This window comes from Callorhinus ursinus, unplaced genomic scaffold (genome assembly GCF_003265705.2).
Source record: "Callorhinus ursinus isolate GAN/ISIS: 27379988/994484 unplaced genomic scaffold, GSC_fseal_2.0 scaffold13, whole genome shotgun sequence".
In the NCBI taxonomy this organism is placed as follows: Eukaryota; Metazoa; Chordata; class Mammalia; order Carnivora; family Otariidae; genus Callorhinus; species Callorhinus ursinus.
The window spans coordinates 1,569,762-1,584,582 of NW_027397075.1; the positions used below are offsets into that span (position 1 = coordinate 1,569,762).

Here is a 14,821-nt window from a genome sequence, read left to right on the forward strand (position 1 = left end):
ATCATTATCTGTAAAATACACGTGGTTCCATCATCCCCTCAGGGGTTTAAATAAGAGATTTAAATAGAGTAATATATCCAGGATGTCCATCTAACATGATCCTTGTAGCAGATGTCATCATATCTCACAGTTGACCCTGTAAGAATTTCCCTAATCATAATTACCTTTTTACAGGTGAACTGGTTTAAGAATAGGGATGAGATGCTGGTTGTGCTTCCCAAGCTGGACAGCAGCTTAGACGAATACCTAAGCTTACAAGAGCAACTGACAGATGTGGAAAAACTGCAAGGCAAATTGCTGGAAGAAATAGAGTTTCTAGAAGGAGCTGAAGGAGTGGACCATCCTTCTCATACTCTGCAGCACAGGTTTAAAAGTGTTGAACACTTGTTTCTACATATATGCCATTAAGGAGAATTTTCATATTTGTGTAAACATTGTCAACTTGAATTAGAATTATTAAGCAGTTTACGTAAATGATAGAAGCTCTCCCATGGAATGCAATTGTGAATTAATACATAGGAATTCACTTAAATTTTCTGCTTTATTATATTAAATTGAAATGTTTGCATAATTATGGGAGATAAGTGGATATAGTGGTTAGAATATGAACTTGGATTCAGAAAACCTGAGGTTTGGGTTTCTCTCTACAGTTCGTGTCTGGATCCTTATTCATTAGTACAGTGGTAAGTATTTTATCCACTTTGCTGAATTAAGCATTAAGCTAAATAGAATGAGCTAAGTGAATGAACCTTGTACAGTGCAGGTGCTTGGTAAAGGGTAAGTATGCAAGTGCCACACACTGCATGAGTCTCTGAGGTGAAAAGATCTGTGAAGTATCCATCGTTTACACTAAAGATAACTCAACACCTGGCAGGTGTGGTGGGTTTTGAAAATGTTTTACTTAAAATGTTGTTGAGTATAGTTGAGAGAAATATGGGGAAAACCAGAGAAGTAAGGGACATTTGAGCAGTGCCTTTAAGATTGAAAAGGAGCTTACCAGGTAGTCCCAGGTATGAGCAAAATCAAGGTTATGAAAGTACATAGAAGGAAGAAGCAATTTAAAAGTTTTTTCCCTCCTATTAGGTATTCTGAACATACTCAACTACAGACTCAGCAAAGGGCTGTTCAGGAAGCAATCCAGGTGAAGCTGAATGAATTTGAACAGTGGATAACACATTATCAGGCTGCGTTCAATAATTTAGAAGCAACACAGCTTGCAAGTTTGCTTCAGGAGATAAGCTCACAAATGGACCTTGGTATGGGTTGATTTATCTTAGATACACATGTTGAGCATGTGAGTTTTGTATTTCTGTGTTTATGTGTGGGGTTCTGGTTTGTGCTCCTTTCAACGACTGCTGGTTTGGAGTAGTTTCACCGTGATTAATAATTGTCTTTTACCAAAAGGTCCTCCAAGCTATGTGCCAGCGACAGCCTTTCTGCAGAATGCTGGCCAGGCGCACTTGATTAGCCAGTGTGAGCAGCTGGAGGGGGAAGTGGGCGCTCTTCTCCAGCAGAGGCGCTCCGTGCTCCGAGGCTGTCTGGAACAGCTGCATCACTATGCCACCGTAGCTCTGCAGTATCCAAAGGCCATATTTCAGAAACATCGAATTGAGCAGTGGAAGACCTGGATGGAGGAACTCATCTGTAACACCACAGTAGAGCGCTGTCAAGAACTCTACAGGAAGTATGTTGATCACACTTTTCTTGACTTCTCATGGGATTAAATGCAAAGTTGTTTTCAAATTATCATTATCATGTGTGCATAATATTTCATTTTCCGGAAAGAAATGGTTGTTGGATGGAAGCTGAATGGGGTCCTTTTTTTCTTGGTTTTAAGAAGATTTGAGGTCATGTTTTCTCTTTTAAGATGGTGTGTTTTTCCTAATTAATTAAAATGTATCCCAGTGTCAGAGTTATGGAATCAGGGTAAAGAGAGCTAAACTCATTTGAGCTATTGCTGACTCACAAGTCGTCTGGGAAAATTACTTGAGCTCTTGAGACTTTTTCTTATCTGTAAAAATGGAAATCATGGTTTCTACTATTTAAGATTTGGGGATCGATCAGAGGCAATATTCTCCAGTGTAAATGGGAACTTTTGGGGTGCCTGGGTGGCTCATTCAGTTGGGTGTCTGCCTTTGGCTCAGGTCATGATCCCGGGGTCCTGGATTGAGACTTGCATCAGTCTCCCTGCTGTGCGAGGAGCCTGCTTCTTCCTCTGCCTCTCTCTCTGTCTCTCATGAATAAATAAATAAAATCTTTTAAAAAAAATAAATAAATCGGGCTCCTGGGTGGCTCAGTCATTAAGTGTCTGCCTTCGGCTCAGGTCATGATCCCAGGGTCCTCGGATCGAGCCCCGTATCGGGATCCCTGCTCGGCGGGAAGCCTGCTTCTCCCTCTCCACTCCCTCTGCTTGTGTTCCCTTTCTCGCTGTGTCTCTCTCTGTCAAATAAAATCTTTAAAAAATAAATAAATAAAACGGGAACTTTCTTTACAAGCAGGAGGTGGTTACATTGTAAACGAGCATCTCTCTCTCTTTGTGTAGATACGAAATGCAGTATGCTCCCCAGCCTCCCCCAACAGTGTGTCAGTTCATCAGTGCCACGGAAATGACTCTGCAGCGGTACGCAGCTGACATCAACAGCCGGCTTATCAGACAAGTGGAACGCTTGAAACAGGAAGCCGTCACTGTACCTGTTTGTGAGGATCAGTTGAAGGAAATTGAACGTTGCATTAAAGTTTTCCTTCACGAGAACGGAGAAGAAGGATCTTTGAGTCTAGCAAGTGTTATTATTTCTGCCCTTTGTACTCTTACAAGGTGAGTTAGCCAACTTTGTACTAAGACCATTTTGTTGTCTCGAAAACATTCATACTTAATGAGATTTCCTGTCCCTTTTGTTTAATACCAAACTTAAGGTATGCTTTGACTTTCATTTCATTAGTCTAGCCCACCGTTAGGCTGCTTTACTTCCTTTCCAAGTTTGAGGTATCCGCTTTTGTGTGTGAGTATAGCTGAGTAGGTTTCACTCTACAAACCCTTGTTGCATTTAGGCGTAACCTGATGATGGAAGGTGCTGCTTCTAGTGCTGGCGAGCAGCTCGTGGATCTGACCTCTCGGGATGGAGCCTGGTTCTTGGAAGAGCTCTGCAGTATGAGTGGGAACGTCACTTGCCTGGTGCAGTTACTGAAGCAGTGCCACCTGGTGCCACAAGACTTAGACATTCCGAACCCAGTGGAAGCTTCTGAGGCAGTTCACTTAGCTAACGGAGTGTACACCTCACTTCAGGTGAGCGCTTTTAAATTAACTTAAAATTGATAAGTTTGTTTTAGATATTAAACATTGTTCTTTTTATTGCTGGTTCAGAAAAGCAATTTGACTTACCCCTTTTAATGTTGCTTAATCGATCATTTAAAGATCAGTGTGACGTTTGTAGCCAGAAGTTGGTTACAGTTGCATAAGTTTGTTCTTAACACATGGCATTAAATCTCTAAATGTATAACTTATCTAAATTCAGTAAACATTAAAATATATTTTTCACATATTTATAGGAATTAAATTCAAATTTCCGGCAAATCATATTTCCAGAAGCACTGAGATGTTTAATGAAAGGAGAATACACATTAGAAAGTATGCTTCATGAGCTGGACAGTCTTATTGAGCAGACAACTGACGGCGTTCCCCTGCAGACTCTAGTTGAATCACTTCAGGCCTATTTAAGAAATGCGGCTATGGGACTGGAGGAGGAAACTCATGCTCATTACATCGATGTTGCCAGGCAAGTGGATGGTAGCTATGACAGAGCTGGGGAAGCCGGATGACAGGTTCTGGGCTCTGTGCTGCAAGTTTAGTTTTAATTTTACAGCAGATAGAATTACTTAAAAATGCTTCTATACACATCTTAAAATTTTTTGTTATTTTACTTATTTATTTTTAAGGATTTTATTTATTTATTCATGAGAGAGAGAGAGAGAGGTAGAGGCAGAGGGAGAAGCAGGCTCGTTGCAGGACTCAATTCCAGGACCCCAGGATCATGACCTGAGCCGAAGGCAGACGCTCAACCAAGTGAGCCACCCAAGCGCCCTATACAGATCTTTTTACAAAGTTTATTTATTTGGGGGGCACCTTGGTGACTCGGTTAAGCTTGTGCCTTCGGCTCAGGTCATGATTCTGGGGCCCTGGGATCGAGCCCTGCATCGGGCTCCCTGCTCAGCGGGGAGTCTCCTTCTCCCTCTGCCCTCTGCCCCTTCCCACCGGTTGTTCTTTCTCTATTAAATCTTAAAAAAAATAGTTTATTTATTTGGAAATAATTACAGATTGACAGGAAGTTGTACAACACATGTGTGCAGGGACGTCTTCTGCAGGCTCCATCCTTCCCGTGGTGTTAGCATCTTGCAGACTCTACTTCTGTGGCACCACCACGAAGTGGATGTCAGTACAGTTGACAGAGCTTACTGAGATTTCCCCAGTGACACATGCACTGGGTGTGTAGCTCCATGCAGTTTTATCACATACACACTATACTTTGAGTGTTGTGGTTTCACCATATGTGTGCTGCACACACGCAAAGTGGAGTGTGTTATTTTTTAATCCAGCCCTTGGAACACCATGGAAGCATCTGAGCCAGTTTAGTTAATAGAGTATACACCTCAATTCAGGTGAATGCTTCTAAGTTTGCTTAAACTTTATAAGTTTGTTTTAGATACTGAACATGGTGTTTTTCATCTCTGAAATCCAGAAAAAACAGTTTGACTTTGGAACCTGCAAAGGTTGGGTGGTTCCTCCAGCCATGCACTATGTCCCTAGCTAAGCTGTAAGCCCCTTTATCTCTGGTGACTTAAGACCTCTTTCTTCGGCATTCTGGTGTTGAGTTTACCCTAGAAAGTATAATTGAGAGAGAAGAAATGGATTGACCTACCACTTCCTCCCGTGAGAAAATTCAAAGAAAAGAAAGTAGAATAGTATAATGAACCTTCATTTTTCCACCTTTGGTAATTATCTGCACCTGCTTAAATTGTTTAAATTATTTATGTTGTTTAAATTGTACCGCCTCGATTATTTTGAAGTAGGTATTTTTTCATTTTTAAATACTACAGGAAGTACATATATCTAAAATACAAACTTATGTTTCTTAATCATGGTGCCGTTACTTCACCCCAAAAGTTAATAATTCTTCAATGTTTTCTGTTATCTGCATTCAAAATTTTCCTATTTATGTTTCTTTATAGTTGTGTCACCATACAGTATAAAAAATTAGTAGTTATAGCATAAACTAAATGTCAGCTAGATGATGATTTAGGTTATTTGCACAACAGCTTTATCATTTAAATTTCTAACATTTAAAAAGACGCTAAGTCGATACACCTTTCTTTCTCACTAAATTTCAGCTCTCATTTATCTCCCTTTAATATCTAATTCAGATTTCTCTTGCCGTCAAATAGATGATTATTTACTTTTCATGTATGATTTGGGTGACAAACTTCATGCCTGGGGTTCTCTTACAGCTTGTTTGTACCTTGTTTTGGAGAAACTTTGATTATCTCAAGAAAAAAATTGTATACCATTTTGTAGCTCTTTTTTCTATTAGAAATTGCTCTGGTTAGCCTTTTTAAATTCTCTTAATAGTTTTATAGTTATTTCTGTGTGTGTGTGTGATAAAGTTGAAAATCTAGTTAACATTAGTAACATGAACTGATACTAGTTGTAGGTACCAGGAATGCTGTTTTTGATTTTTTATATAATATGTTCAGAATAGTGTCCGGATACAGAAGCCATGGTGCAAGTCTTAAGTTAATGATAACGTACAGGGTGAATTTCTGAGGACTTATACTCATCTATGCAGTATTCAAAACCAGGTGTGCCACAAATGGCAGGCCTTTGAGTTTATGGTCTGTAGTTGACTCTATCATATATGTGACAGTGTAAACATAGTTGACAATTTTTGCTAAGTCCTCCAGCTTTAGAATTACATGATTTTTGACATTTATTGAGGGTTTGTATTATTTTACATTCTTTCTGTAAAGTGAGACTGTAATATCTTACATAGTTCTTTTTAAAATTGTCATAATTCAAGTTTGCATAAAATTTAATCATGTGAGCATTTACTAATACTGAATTGGAACCATTAACTTCACATTGTGTTGGCACTACATGTCATTTTATCCTAACACTCTGTCCTGCATACAAAAAGATTTCTAGGGGTGCCTGGGTGGATCAGTTGGTTAAGCATCTGACTCTTGATTCCAGCTCAGGTCGTGATCTAGCGGTCCTGGGATTGAGCCCCGTGTGGGGCTCTGCGCTCAGCTAGGAGTCTGACTGAGAATTCTCTCCCTCGCCCTCTGCCCCTCCTCCTGCTTGTGGTCTTTCTCTCTCTCTTTCAAATAAATAAACCTTTAATGAAAAAGGATTTATTTTCTAGATTGCATGCTAGCTGTGACTCTTGCTGACCTTTTGTGTTCTCCCCCAAATGTATTATTCTTCAGTTAGGATTTTAATTCCCTTTTCTTTTTCTCCAGAATACTTCATGCTCAGTATGGTGAATTAATCCAACCAAGAAATGGTTCCGTTGATGAAACACCAAAAATGTCAGCTGGCCAGATGCTTTTGGTAGCATTTGATGGCATGTTTGCCCAAGTCGAAACTGCTTTTGGCTTATTAGTTGAAAAGGTAAATACTGATTTTAAGAATAAATAATGCACGTGTTGTAAAGTAGTTGTTCACTGTGTGGAGAGTGGAGAAATGAACTTTCTTTCTTTCTTTTTTACATAGTTAAACAAGATGGAAATTCCCATAGCTTGGCGAAAGATTGACATTATAAGGGAAGCCAGGAGTACCCAAGTCAATTTTTTTGATGACGATAATCACCGGCAGGTGCTAGAAGAGATTTTCTTTCTGAAAAGACTACAGACAATTAAGGAGTTCTTTAGGCTCTGTGGTACCTTTTCTAAAACTTTATCAGGTAATCTTTCACATTTAAACATGCTGGATTTACTTGTGTAGAACTTTGGAAGGGGGCAGGATGGAGTAGGCTTAATTTAATCGTATGTTCATAAGGTCTTATTTTTAAATAAGCATCATTATTACCTTATTTAACTTTGCATGAAATAGTTTAAGAAAATATTCCTTTTTTAGGATCGAGTTCACTTGAAGATCAGAATACTGTAAATGGACCTGTACAGATTGTCAATGTGAAAACCCTTTTTAGAAACTCTTGTTTCAGTGAAGACCAGATGGCCAAACCTATAAAGGCATTCACAGCTGACTTTGTGAGGCAGCTCTTGATTGGACTACCGAACCAAGCCCTAGGACTCACCCTCTGCAGTTTTATCAGTGCTCTAGGGGTAGACATTATTGCTCAAGTGGAGGCAAAGGATTTTGGAGCTGAAAGCAAAGTTTCTGTCGATGATCTTTGTAAGAAAGCGGTGGAGCACAACATTCAGATTGGGAAGTTCTCTCAGTTGGTCATGAACAGGGCAACTGTGTTAGCAAGTTCCTATGATACTGCCTGGAAGAAGCATGACTTGGTGCGCAGGCTGGAAACCAGTATTTCTTCTTGTAAGACAAGCCTGCAGCGTGTTCAGCTGCATATTGCCATGTTTCAAGTAAGTATTTCTCTAATGTGTTTTCCTCCACTATAGGAATTTGAAAACCAGGGGGAATTAATATAAAACAATATAAAGAAAAAAATATTTAAATGTCCTGAATTGTGCCAGCCCACAGCAAAGCCAGCTTTTTGAAAAGCATTTTGATATTTCCAGTTTTTTCCTTGTTTCTGTTCCCTATAGTTGAGAATATTTTGTGTTTACACTTTGTGACCTTTAACTTTGTTTCCATCAATATCATCGTATGGTTGGTATTATCTGTGTCATTAAGTATTACTTGTAAATATAATTTCTAATGGTTGAATTTATTTGTTATGTGGATATGCCTCCTATATTACTTAACATATAATTAAGATTTTCTAAAGTGACTTCTGTTTCTGTGTTGCTCTAATGATGTGGTGACAGCTTTGTGCATGAATCCGTCATCATGTGGAATTTGTTTTTAGGGGCCTGTTTTTGTCCTTGATTATTTAGGAGACAGTATGACAACATAGACTTTAAGGGTGAGATGGATTTGGATTCAGGTATATGAATTTGAGTTTAATTCTCCCTGAAGTGAGGACCATACCTCTCACCAAGGTTGAAGACTATGAGGGTTAAAAATGATGTTTTATATAAGACACTAAGCACAGTTATGTAAGACACTAAGCACAGTATAAATTGTAGCCCTTCTTCTTTCTTCTTTTCTTCTTCTTTCTTTTTTTTCCCTTCCAAATATAGGCTTCAGTATTGTCTGTAGCTTCAAACAGGTTGTGTAATTCATGGAGTAAATTTGGGGGCTGCATTTTCCTAGGATCTGTTTTGGCACAAACAGTGGTTACTTTGTATTATTTTATGGGAAAGCTGCTTCCCCATGGTGGAGTTGGTGACTTCAGCTCAGTGCATGGGATCAGTGTATTTCCTTCTCTGTGCTTTTATCATGAGCTGATGTTTTTAGTTTATAAATTAAGAAAAGTAATTTATTCACATTTTGAAATTGTATTTATTATATATTAACGGTCTTTCTAGCACATTGGAATCTTTTTGTATTTTTTCTTCTAAAAAATGTAAGTTTTATTATACATTCTAGTTTCTTCCCTTAAAAAATGGACAACTGTATGGAAAATGTTGTAAAAATACTTACAAAATTAAAAAAAAAAAATACTTACAATTTTGTTGATCTGAACAAATGTTCATCATTTTAAGCCCTAAGTGCAATGTATTACTTTTAAATTGTAGCCCAAAAGTCTCATGGGCTTTCTGGGGCCTCCCTTAAAACATACAAGATGGCTTGATCCTCTGTGAGCAGTTGCCTGCCCCTTTCTGCAACTTCTAGGTTCTCTGTAGAATTCTTTGTTCTGTGACTGCTGCCATCATTTCTTTCAGTTACTTGCTTAGCCTCAGCTGGACAGTCTTCACCTCTCCACCCACTATCCCCCCATGCCTTTTCCAACCTCTTAAGTGGAGATACCTTTTGGGGGGATTGTATACTAGACTTTTACATAGCCTTGGAAACATCTTCAGAATTACTACTTAGATGTTACATATCACTGATCCAAGACGTCTTATTTAATATCAGCCATTCTCTGCATTAGGAAATATTTCACCTGGTGATTCTTTTGTAATGTTTCTGCTATTACAACTTCTCTACCTCCCTCACTTTGCTGCAGCTGGGTTTTTTTTTTTTTTCTCTTCCCCCAGTCCTAATTCACACCTCTCCTCCCTTTATCTCAAGTTGTTGTTTTTTTTTTTCCTGCTGATTTGATTACATTGCCTTTTCTTTGAACAGTGGCAGCATGAAGACCTCCTTATCAATAGACCACAAGCCATGTCAGTCACACCCCCCCCCTCGGTCTGCCATCCTAACCAGCATGAAAAAGAAACTCCATACTCTGAGCCAGATTGAAACTTCAATTGCAACAGTTCAGGTGTGTTTTGTCAGACCTTAACTTGAAGCACATTCACTTTGAGAAATAACCTACACTGTGATAAGGTGTTCAGTCTATCTACATGTCTGTCCTTGGCTGCTAAGCCACAGGGGCATACTCCTTTTGCACTTTTCTTTTTAATTTTTATCTTTTTTTCTTACCCTCCAAGTAACCAAATCTTATGGTACCAGTGTATTTTTTTTTTTTTTTAAAGATTTTATTTATTTATTCATGAGAGACAGAGAGAGAGCGAGAGAGAGGCAGAGGGAGAAGCAGGCTCCCAAGGAGCAGGGAGCCCGATGCGGGACTCGATCCCAGGACTCTGGGATCATGACCTGAGCCGAAGGCAGACGCTTAACCATCTGAGCCACCCAGGTGCCCGGTACCAGTGTATTTTTAACCAGGAATAGAGACATACTAAATATTTCAGGTTTTTAATGGATTTGATGATTGCTCTGCCTTTATATGTTAAGGGAACCTTGGTGATTAGAAAAACTTGAGCATTTAATTTGTTTTTTGAAAGGCACATAAGCAGTTATATCTGGCTTACTATTCATATCTAAAGGGCGCCTGGGTGGCTCAGTTGGTTAAGCAACTGCCTTCAGCTCAGGTCATGATCCTGGAGTCCCGGGATCGAGTCCCGCATCAGGCTCCCTGCTCTGCGGGGAGTCTGCTTCTCCCTCTGACCCTCTTCCCTCTCGTGCTCTCTATCTCTCATTCTCTCTCTCTCAAATAAATAATAAAATAAAATCTTTAAAATAAAAAAAAAACTATTCATATCTAAAAAGCTTAGGCATTTTTTTTTCATTTCGAGGAGAGTGCACATGCGCGTGTGTCCCCATGAGTCAGGAGGGTCAAAGGGAGAGGGAGAGAGAATCTTAAGCAGGCTTCACAGCTCAGCACAGACCCTGACGCAGGGCTCGATCTCACAACTCTGAGATAATGAACTGATCCGAAATCAAGAGTTGGATGCTTAACTAACTCATGCACCCTGCTTAGGCATTTCTTATGTGTAGTTAATGATATTTTATGCTGTCAAAGGCAATAGAACATTTTCCTGACTACTATTATTTAGTGTATTTCTTTCTTTTTCTTTTTTTTTTAAAGATTTTTATTTATTTATTTGACAGACACAGCGAGAGAGGGAACACAAGCGCGGGGGAGTGGGAGAGGGAGAAGCAGGCTTCCCACTGAGCAGGGAGCCTGATGTGGGGCTTGATCTCAGGACCCTGGTGTCATGACCTGAGCCAAAGGCAGATGCTTAACGACTGAGCCACCCAGGTGCCCCACTGAGTGTATTTCTTTATCATTTCTGCCTCATAATTTAATCTCACCTTCCTTTTTAAAATAAACAGGTCTTGATGATGGTTATCTATGTTTTCATATTGTGTCTCCTTACTCTGACTTACATGACTGAGTACTCATGTACTCAGTAGTAACTGACATTTTTCTGTTCATTTTACAAATGAATTTTGTATGAAATCAAGTATAATCACTTCTGTAATTTTTACATTTTTAATGAAGTGTTTCTGGAGCTCACTTCTTTGAAGATTTTGAAATATCTTTTCTCTACAGTATATTAGGCCTAGTTTTCAATTTTGGAGAATGAATATACCTGCTCTTTGCGATTTTAGAGGTGTGTTTCTGTGAGAGAAAGAGGGAGAGAAGCACAGAAAAGACAGAGGATGTGAATTCCTCCACCTGAAGTATTGAATAAATAATGGGATAACTTTGTTATATAAAACCTTCCTTATGATAATATGGATAGATTTTTTTTTACTGTTATTTATGAACTTTTGAATTTGGGAGAGTTTTATTTTCATCTTTCATAATCAAAAATATAAATGGATTTTTTAAATTAAGTTTTTTATTTTAATTCTAGTTAAGATACAGGGTTATATTAGTGTACAGTATAGTGAGTCAGTAGTGCTATACATGACTCCGTGCTCATTGTGATAAGTGTACTCTTTAAACCCCATTGTCTCTTTTACCCCTCCCCGCATTCACCTCCCCTCTGGTAACTACCAGTTTGTTCTCTATTGTTAAGAGTCCGTTTCTTGGTTTGTCTCTCTTTTTTTCCCCTTTGTTCATTTGTTTGTTTCTCAAATTACATATATGAGTGAAATCATATATTTGTCTTTTTCTGAATGACTTATTTCGCTTAGTATTATACTCTCTAGCTCCATCTATGTTGTTGTAAATGGTAAATGGATTTTTTTATAGATAGCACATAAGGGCATTAGGAATTTGATGTAGAAGGTGTTTCATTTTAAAGACTACTTTATTTAAAAATGAAAATCTTGGGGTGCTTGGGTGGCTCAGTCGGTTGAGCATCCAACTCTTGGTTTGGCTCAGGTCATGATCTCGTGAGTCATGGGGTTGAGCCCTACATCAGGCTCTGTGCTCAGGGGGGAGTCTGCTTGAAAGATTCTCTCCCTCTGCCCCTCCCTCCACTTGCTCACTCTTTTTCTGAAGTAAGTAGAAGCAAATTTTAAGACAAACTGAAAGCCAGTTCTTAACCTCCCCAGACATGTTTAGCCTTAAATATTCAAAGTGAAATAAAGATTAATTCCAGTAGATGTTATGTTAAAATGTTTTCTAAATTACGTATGTCCCATCCTGCTTCTTTTGAATCTCTCTTATATTTGTATAAAATGCTCACCAGGAATTGGAGAGTGTCAAATATTCACTGAGGTTCTGCTGGCTTTTGTAGGAAAAACTAGCAGCCCTTGAAGCAAGTATTGAACAGCGACTCAAGTGGGCAGGTGGTGCCAACCCCGCACTGGCCCCCGTACTACAGGATTTTGAAGCGACGATAGCTGAAAGAAGAAATCTTGTCCTTAAAGAGAGCCAACGAGCAAGCCAGGTATCGTGACCCACGTGCGCCGCCTTTGTTTCCACTTACGGGGTTCGACGACTGATTGGAAGTTACGCGTGGGATAGCCAGGGGTAGCTTGAGTCCACCCTCTAGTTCACAGTGCTGGGAAGAGGGGCTGATAGGCCTTGGTGGGAATGGCTCCCTTAGGCTGAGCTCGCAGCCAATTATTTCCCTAGACCTTTACTGCCTCCTAGCTAAATATAAAGTGGATTCAGCCTCTGTTGGAAAATAATGAGTTTAATTCCATATTTGTCTAAGGTTCTCTTTATGCAACTGTGGTGACTCTGTGGCAATAAAATGTCTTTATGACCTTGTGTTCCGCCAGAGTTTGTGGATTAACTTCGTTATGATTGGGGGAAGGGGACAAAAGCAAAAAAAAAAGTAATTTTCAATCAGGTATAAAATTAGGCTAATACAATGATTCTCATATCCTCGTAACCAATTAAAATTTAGTGATTATCAACTTAAGTCCCACTTTATTTCCTCTATACTTCCTATTCCTCCTTCCCATCCCATTTTTAATGAAATCCCAAATATTCTATCATTTTTATCTGTACATATTTCAGTATGTATTTAAAAAGGTGAGAACTATTTACATAATCACAATAGTACTATCATACCTTAAAAGATGTGCATTATATTGTCAAATGTCCAGTTAGTATTTTGTGATCTTTATTGTGAGGTTAGGCAAGAGTTGAAGCAGAAGGGCAACATTCCAAATTGGAAATTTGGACATAGCACAAATAAACTGCAGCTGAACACTATAATGGTTTTATTATGAAGTAAATTTTCTGGGTGAACGCAAACATGTAGAAGATACTTTTACATATTGTCCTTAGGTGCTTTTAACCATCTTACACCTAAAGACATCAACCAAAACAGGGTGCATTTATTCATAGCCTTTATCAGGATTAGATCTATTTCCCAAAAGAGTCGTTCATACATTTTTCAGGACCAATTGTGGTTCTGAATTCTGGAAATGAATAGGCAGTATTTTTTCATGTCAAATTAAAATTACATTTCCTCCCTTATTGTGATGGTTCCATTCCTCTTTGCCTCTTCACAGGTCACTTTCCTCTGCAGCAATATCATTCATTTTGAAAGTTTACGAACTAGAACTGCAGAAGCCTTAAACCTGGATGCTGCATTATTTGAACTAATCAAACGATGTCAGCAAATGTGTTCATTTGCATCACAGTTTAACAGTTCGGTCTCTGAGTTAGAGCTTCGTCTATTACAGAGAGTGGTGAGTCTTGAATCTTAGTGTGGGAGTAAAGAGATTAGTTGTTGAAAATCATAAGGCCAGGATTATGCCCTCGAAGTCCATGTAATATATTCACTCAGTTTACATTTATGCAGTGTGTGTCCTGTATATAAAATATTATGGGATCTAATGATTAAATCTAGGGGTACCTGGCTGGCTTGTTTGGTGGAGGTTGTGATTCTTGATCTCTGGGTTGAGTTTGAGCCCCACATTGGATGTAGAGATTACATAAAAATAAAATCTTTTTTTTTTTTTTTTTAAGATTTTATTTGAGAGAGAGAGAGAATGAGAGATAGAGAGCACGAGAGGGAAGAGGGTCAGAGGGAGAAGCAGACTCCCTAATGAGCAGGGAGCCCGGTGTGGGACTTGATCCCGGGACTCCAGGATCATGACCTGAGCTGAAGGCAGTCGCTTAACCAACTGAGCCACCCAGGCGCCCTTAAAGATAAAATCTTAAAAAAAAAAAAAAAATGATGATTAAATCTTGCTCTTAGCCCCCCAAGGAACCTATTAATAATAAATAATACAATGAATTAAAAAGTTAAAAGAATTCTCAGAGCCATAATTGGAAGTACTGTGGCGGTTCAGAGGGGAGGAGAAATTCAATGTATAGCAAATGACTTAGATGCACTGAAAATAGGGTAGCAGACAGAGGGCTAGGGGAAGGTGAATGCTGGACAGGAGAGTTGAGTCCAGAAATAACAAGTTGATAAATTAGGTGTTTATATTTTGTGGGAAGGTTTTAGGCTGTGTATTAATTAAGAACCTCCTGTGTCTTTTTTTTCTTAAAGATTTTATTTATTTATTTGACAGAGAGAGAAAACGAGAGAGGGAACACAAGCAGGGGGAGTGGGAGAGGGAGAAGCAGGCTTCCTGCTGGGCAGAGAGCCTGATGTGGGGCTCGATCCCAGGACCCTGGGATCAGGACCTGAGCCAAAGGCAGACGCTTAACGACTGAGCCACCCAGGCACCCTCCCCCGCCCCGGTGTCTTTTTAACGAGTGATTTACACTGGGGTCCTAGATACAGATCATCTTTGAAATTCTAGATATATATTTTATGTCTAAATTTTAAGCATTTATTCCCTGTGTGATTATGCAGAAAAGTTAAAAATTTTAATCTGTATTTCATAGATTATTTAAATTATTAAGTACTGTTATTTACATAATTAGTTCAT

The 14,821-nt window shown here is 38.9% G+C and overlaps 1 protein-coding gene across 1 annotated transcript in view; it reads left to right on the plus strand.

Moving 5' to 3' along the window:
* The window catches only part of SMG1 (SMG1 nonsense mediated mRNA decay associated PI3K related kinase), a 104,811-nt gene that overhangs the window by 80,179 nt on the left and 9,811 nt on the right, over window positions 1-14,821 (plus strand). The window contains 13 exon segments of the mRNA XM_025855600.2: window positions 175-365; window positions 1,084-1,256; window positions 1,405-1,684; window positions 2,543-2,815; window positions 3,049-3,283; window positions 3,547-3,773; window positions 6,511-6,661; window positions 6,764-6,953; window positions 7,127-7,596; window positions 9,365-9,415; window positions 9,417-9,503; window positions 12,217-12,369; window positions 13,448-13,627. Coding sequence (XP_025711385.1) covers window positions 175-365; window positions 1,084-1,256; window positions 1,405-1,684; window positions 2,543-2,815; window positions 3,049-3,283; window positions 3,547-3,773; window positions 6,511-6,661; window positions 6,764-6,953; window positions 7,127-7,596; window positions 9,365-9,415; window positions 9,417-9,503; window positions 12,217-12,369; window positions 13,448-13,627 — 2,661 coding nt within the window.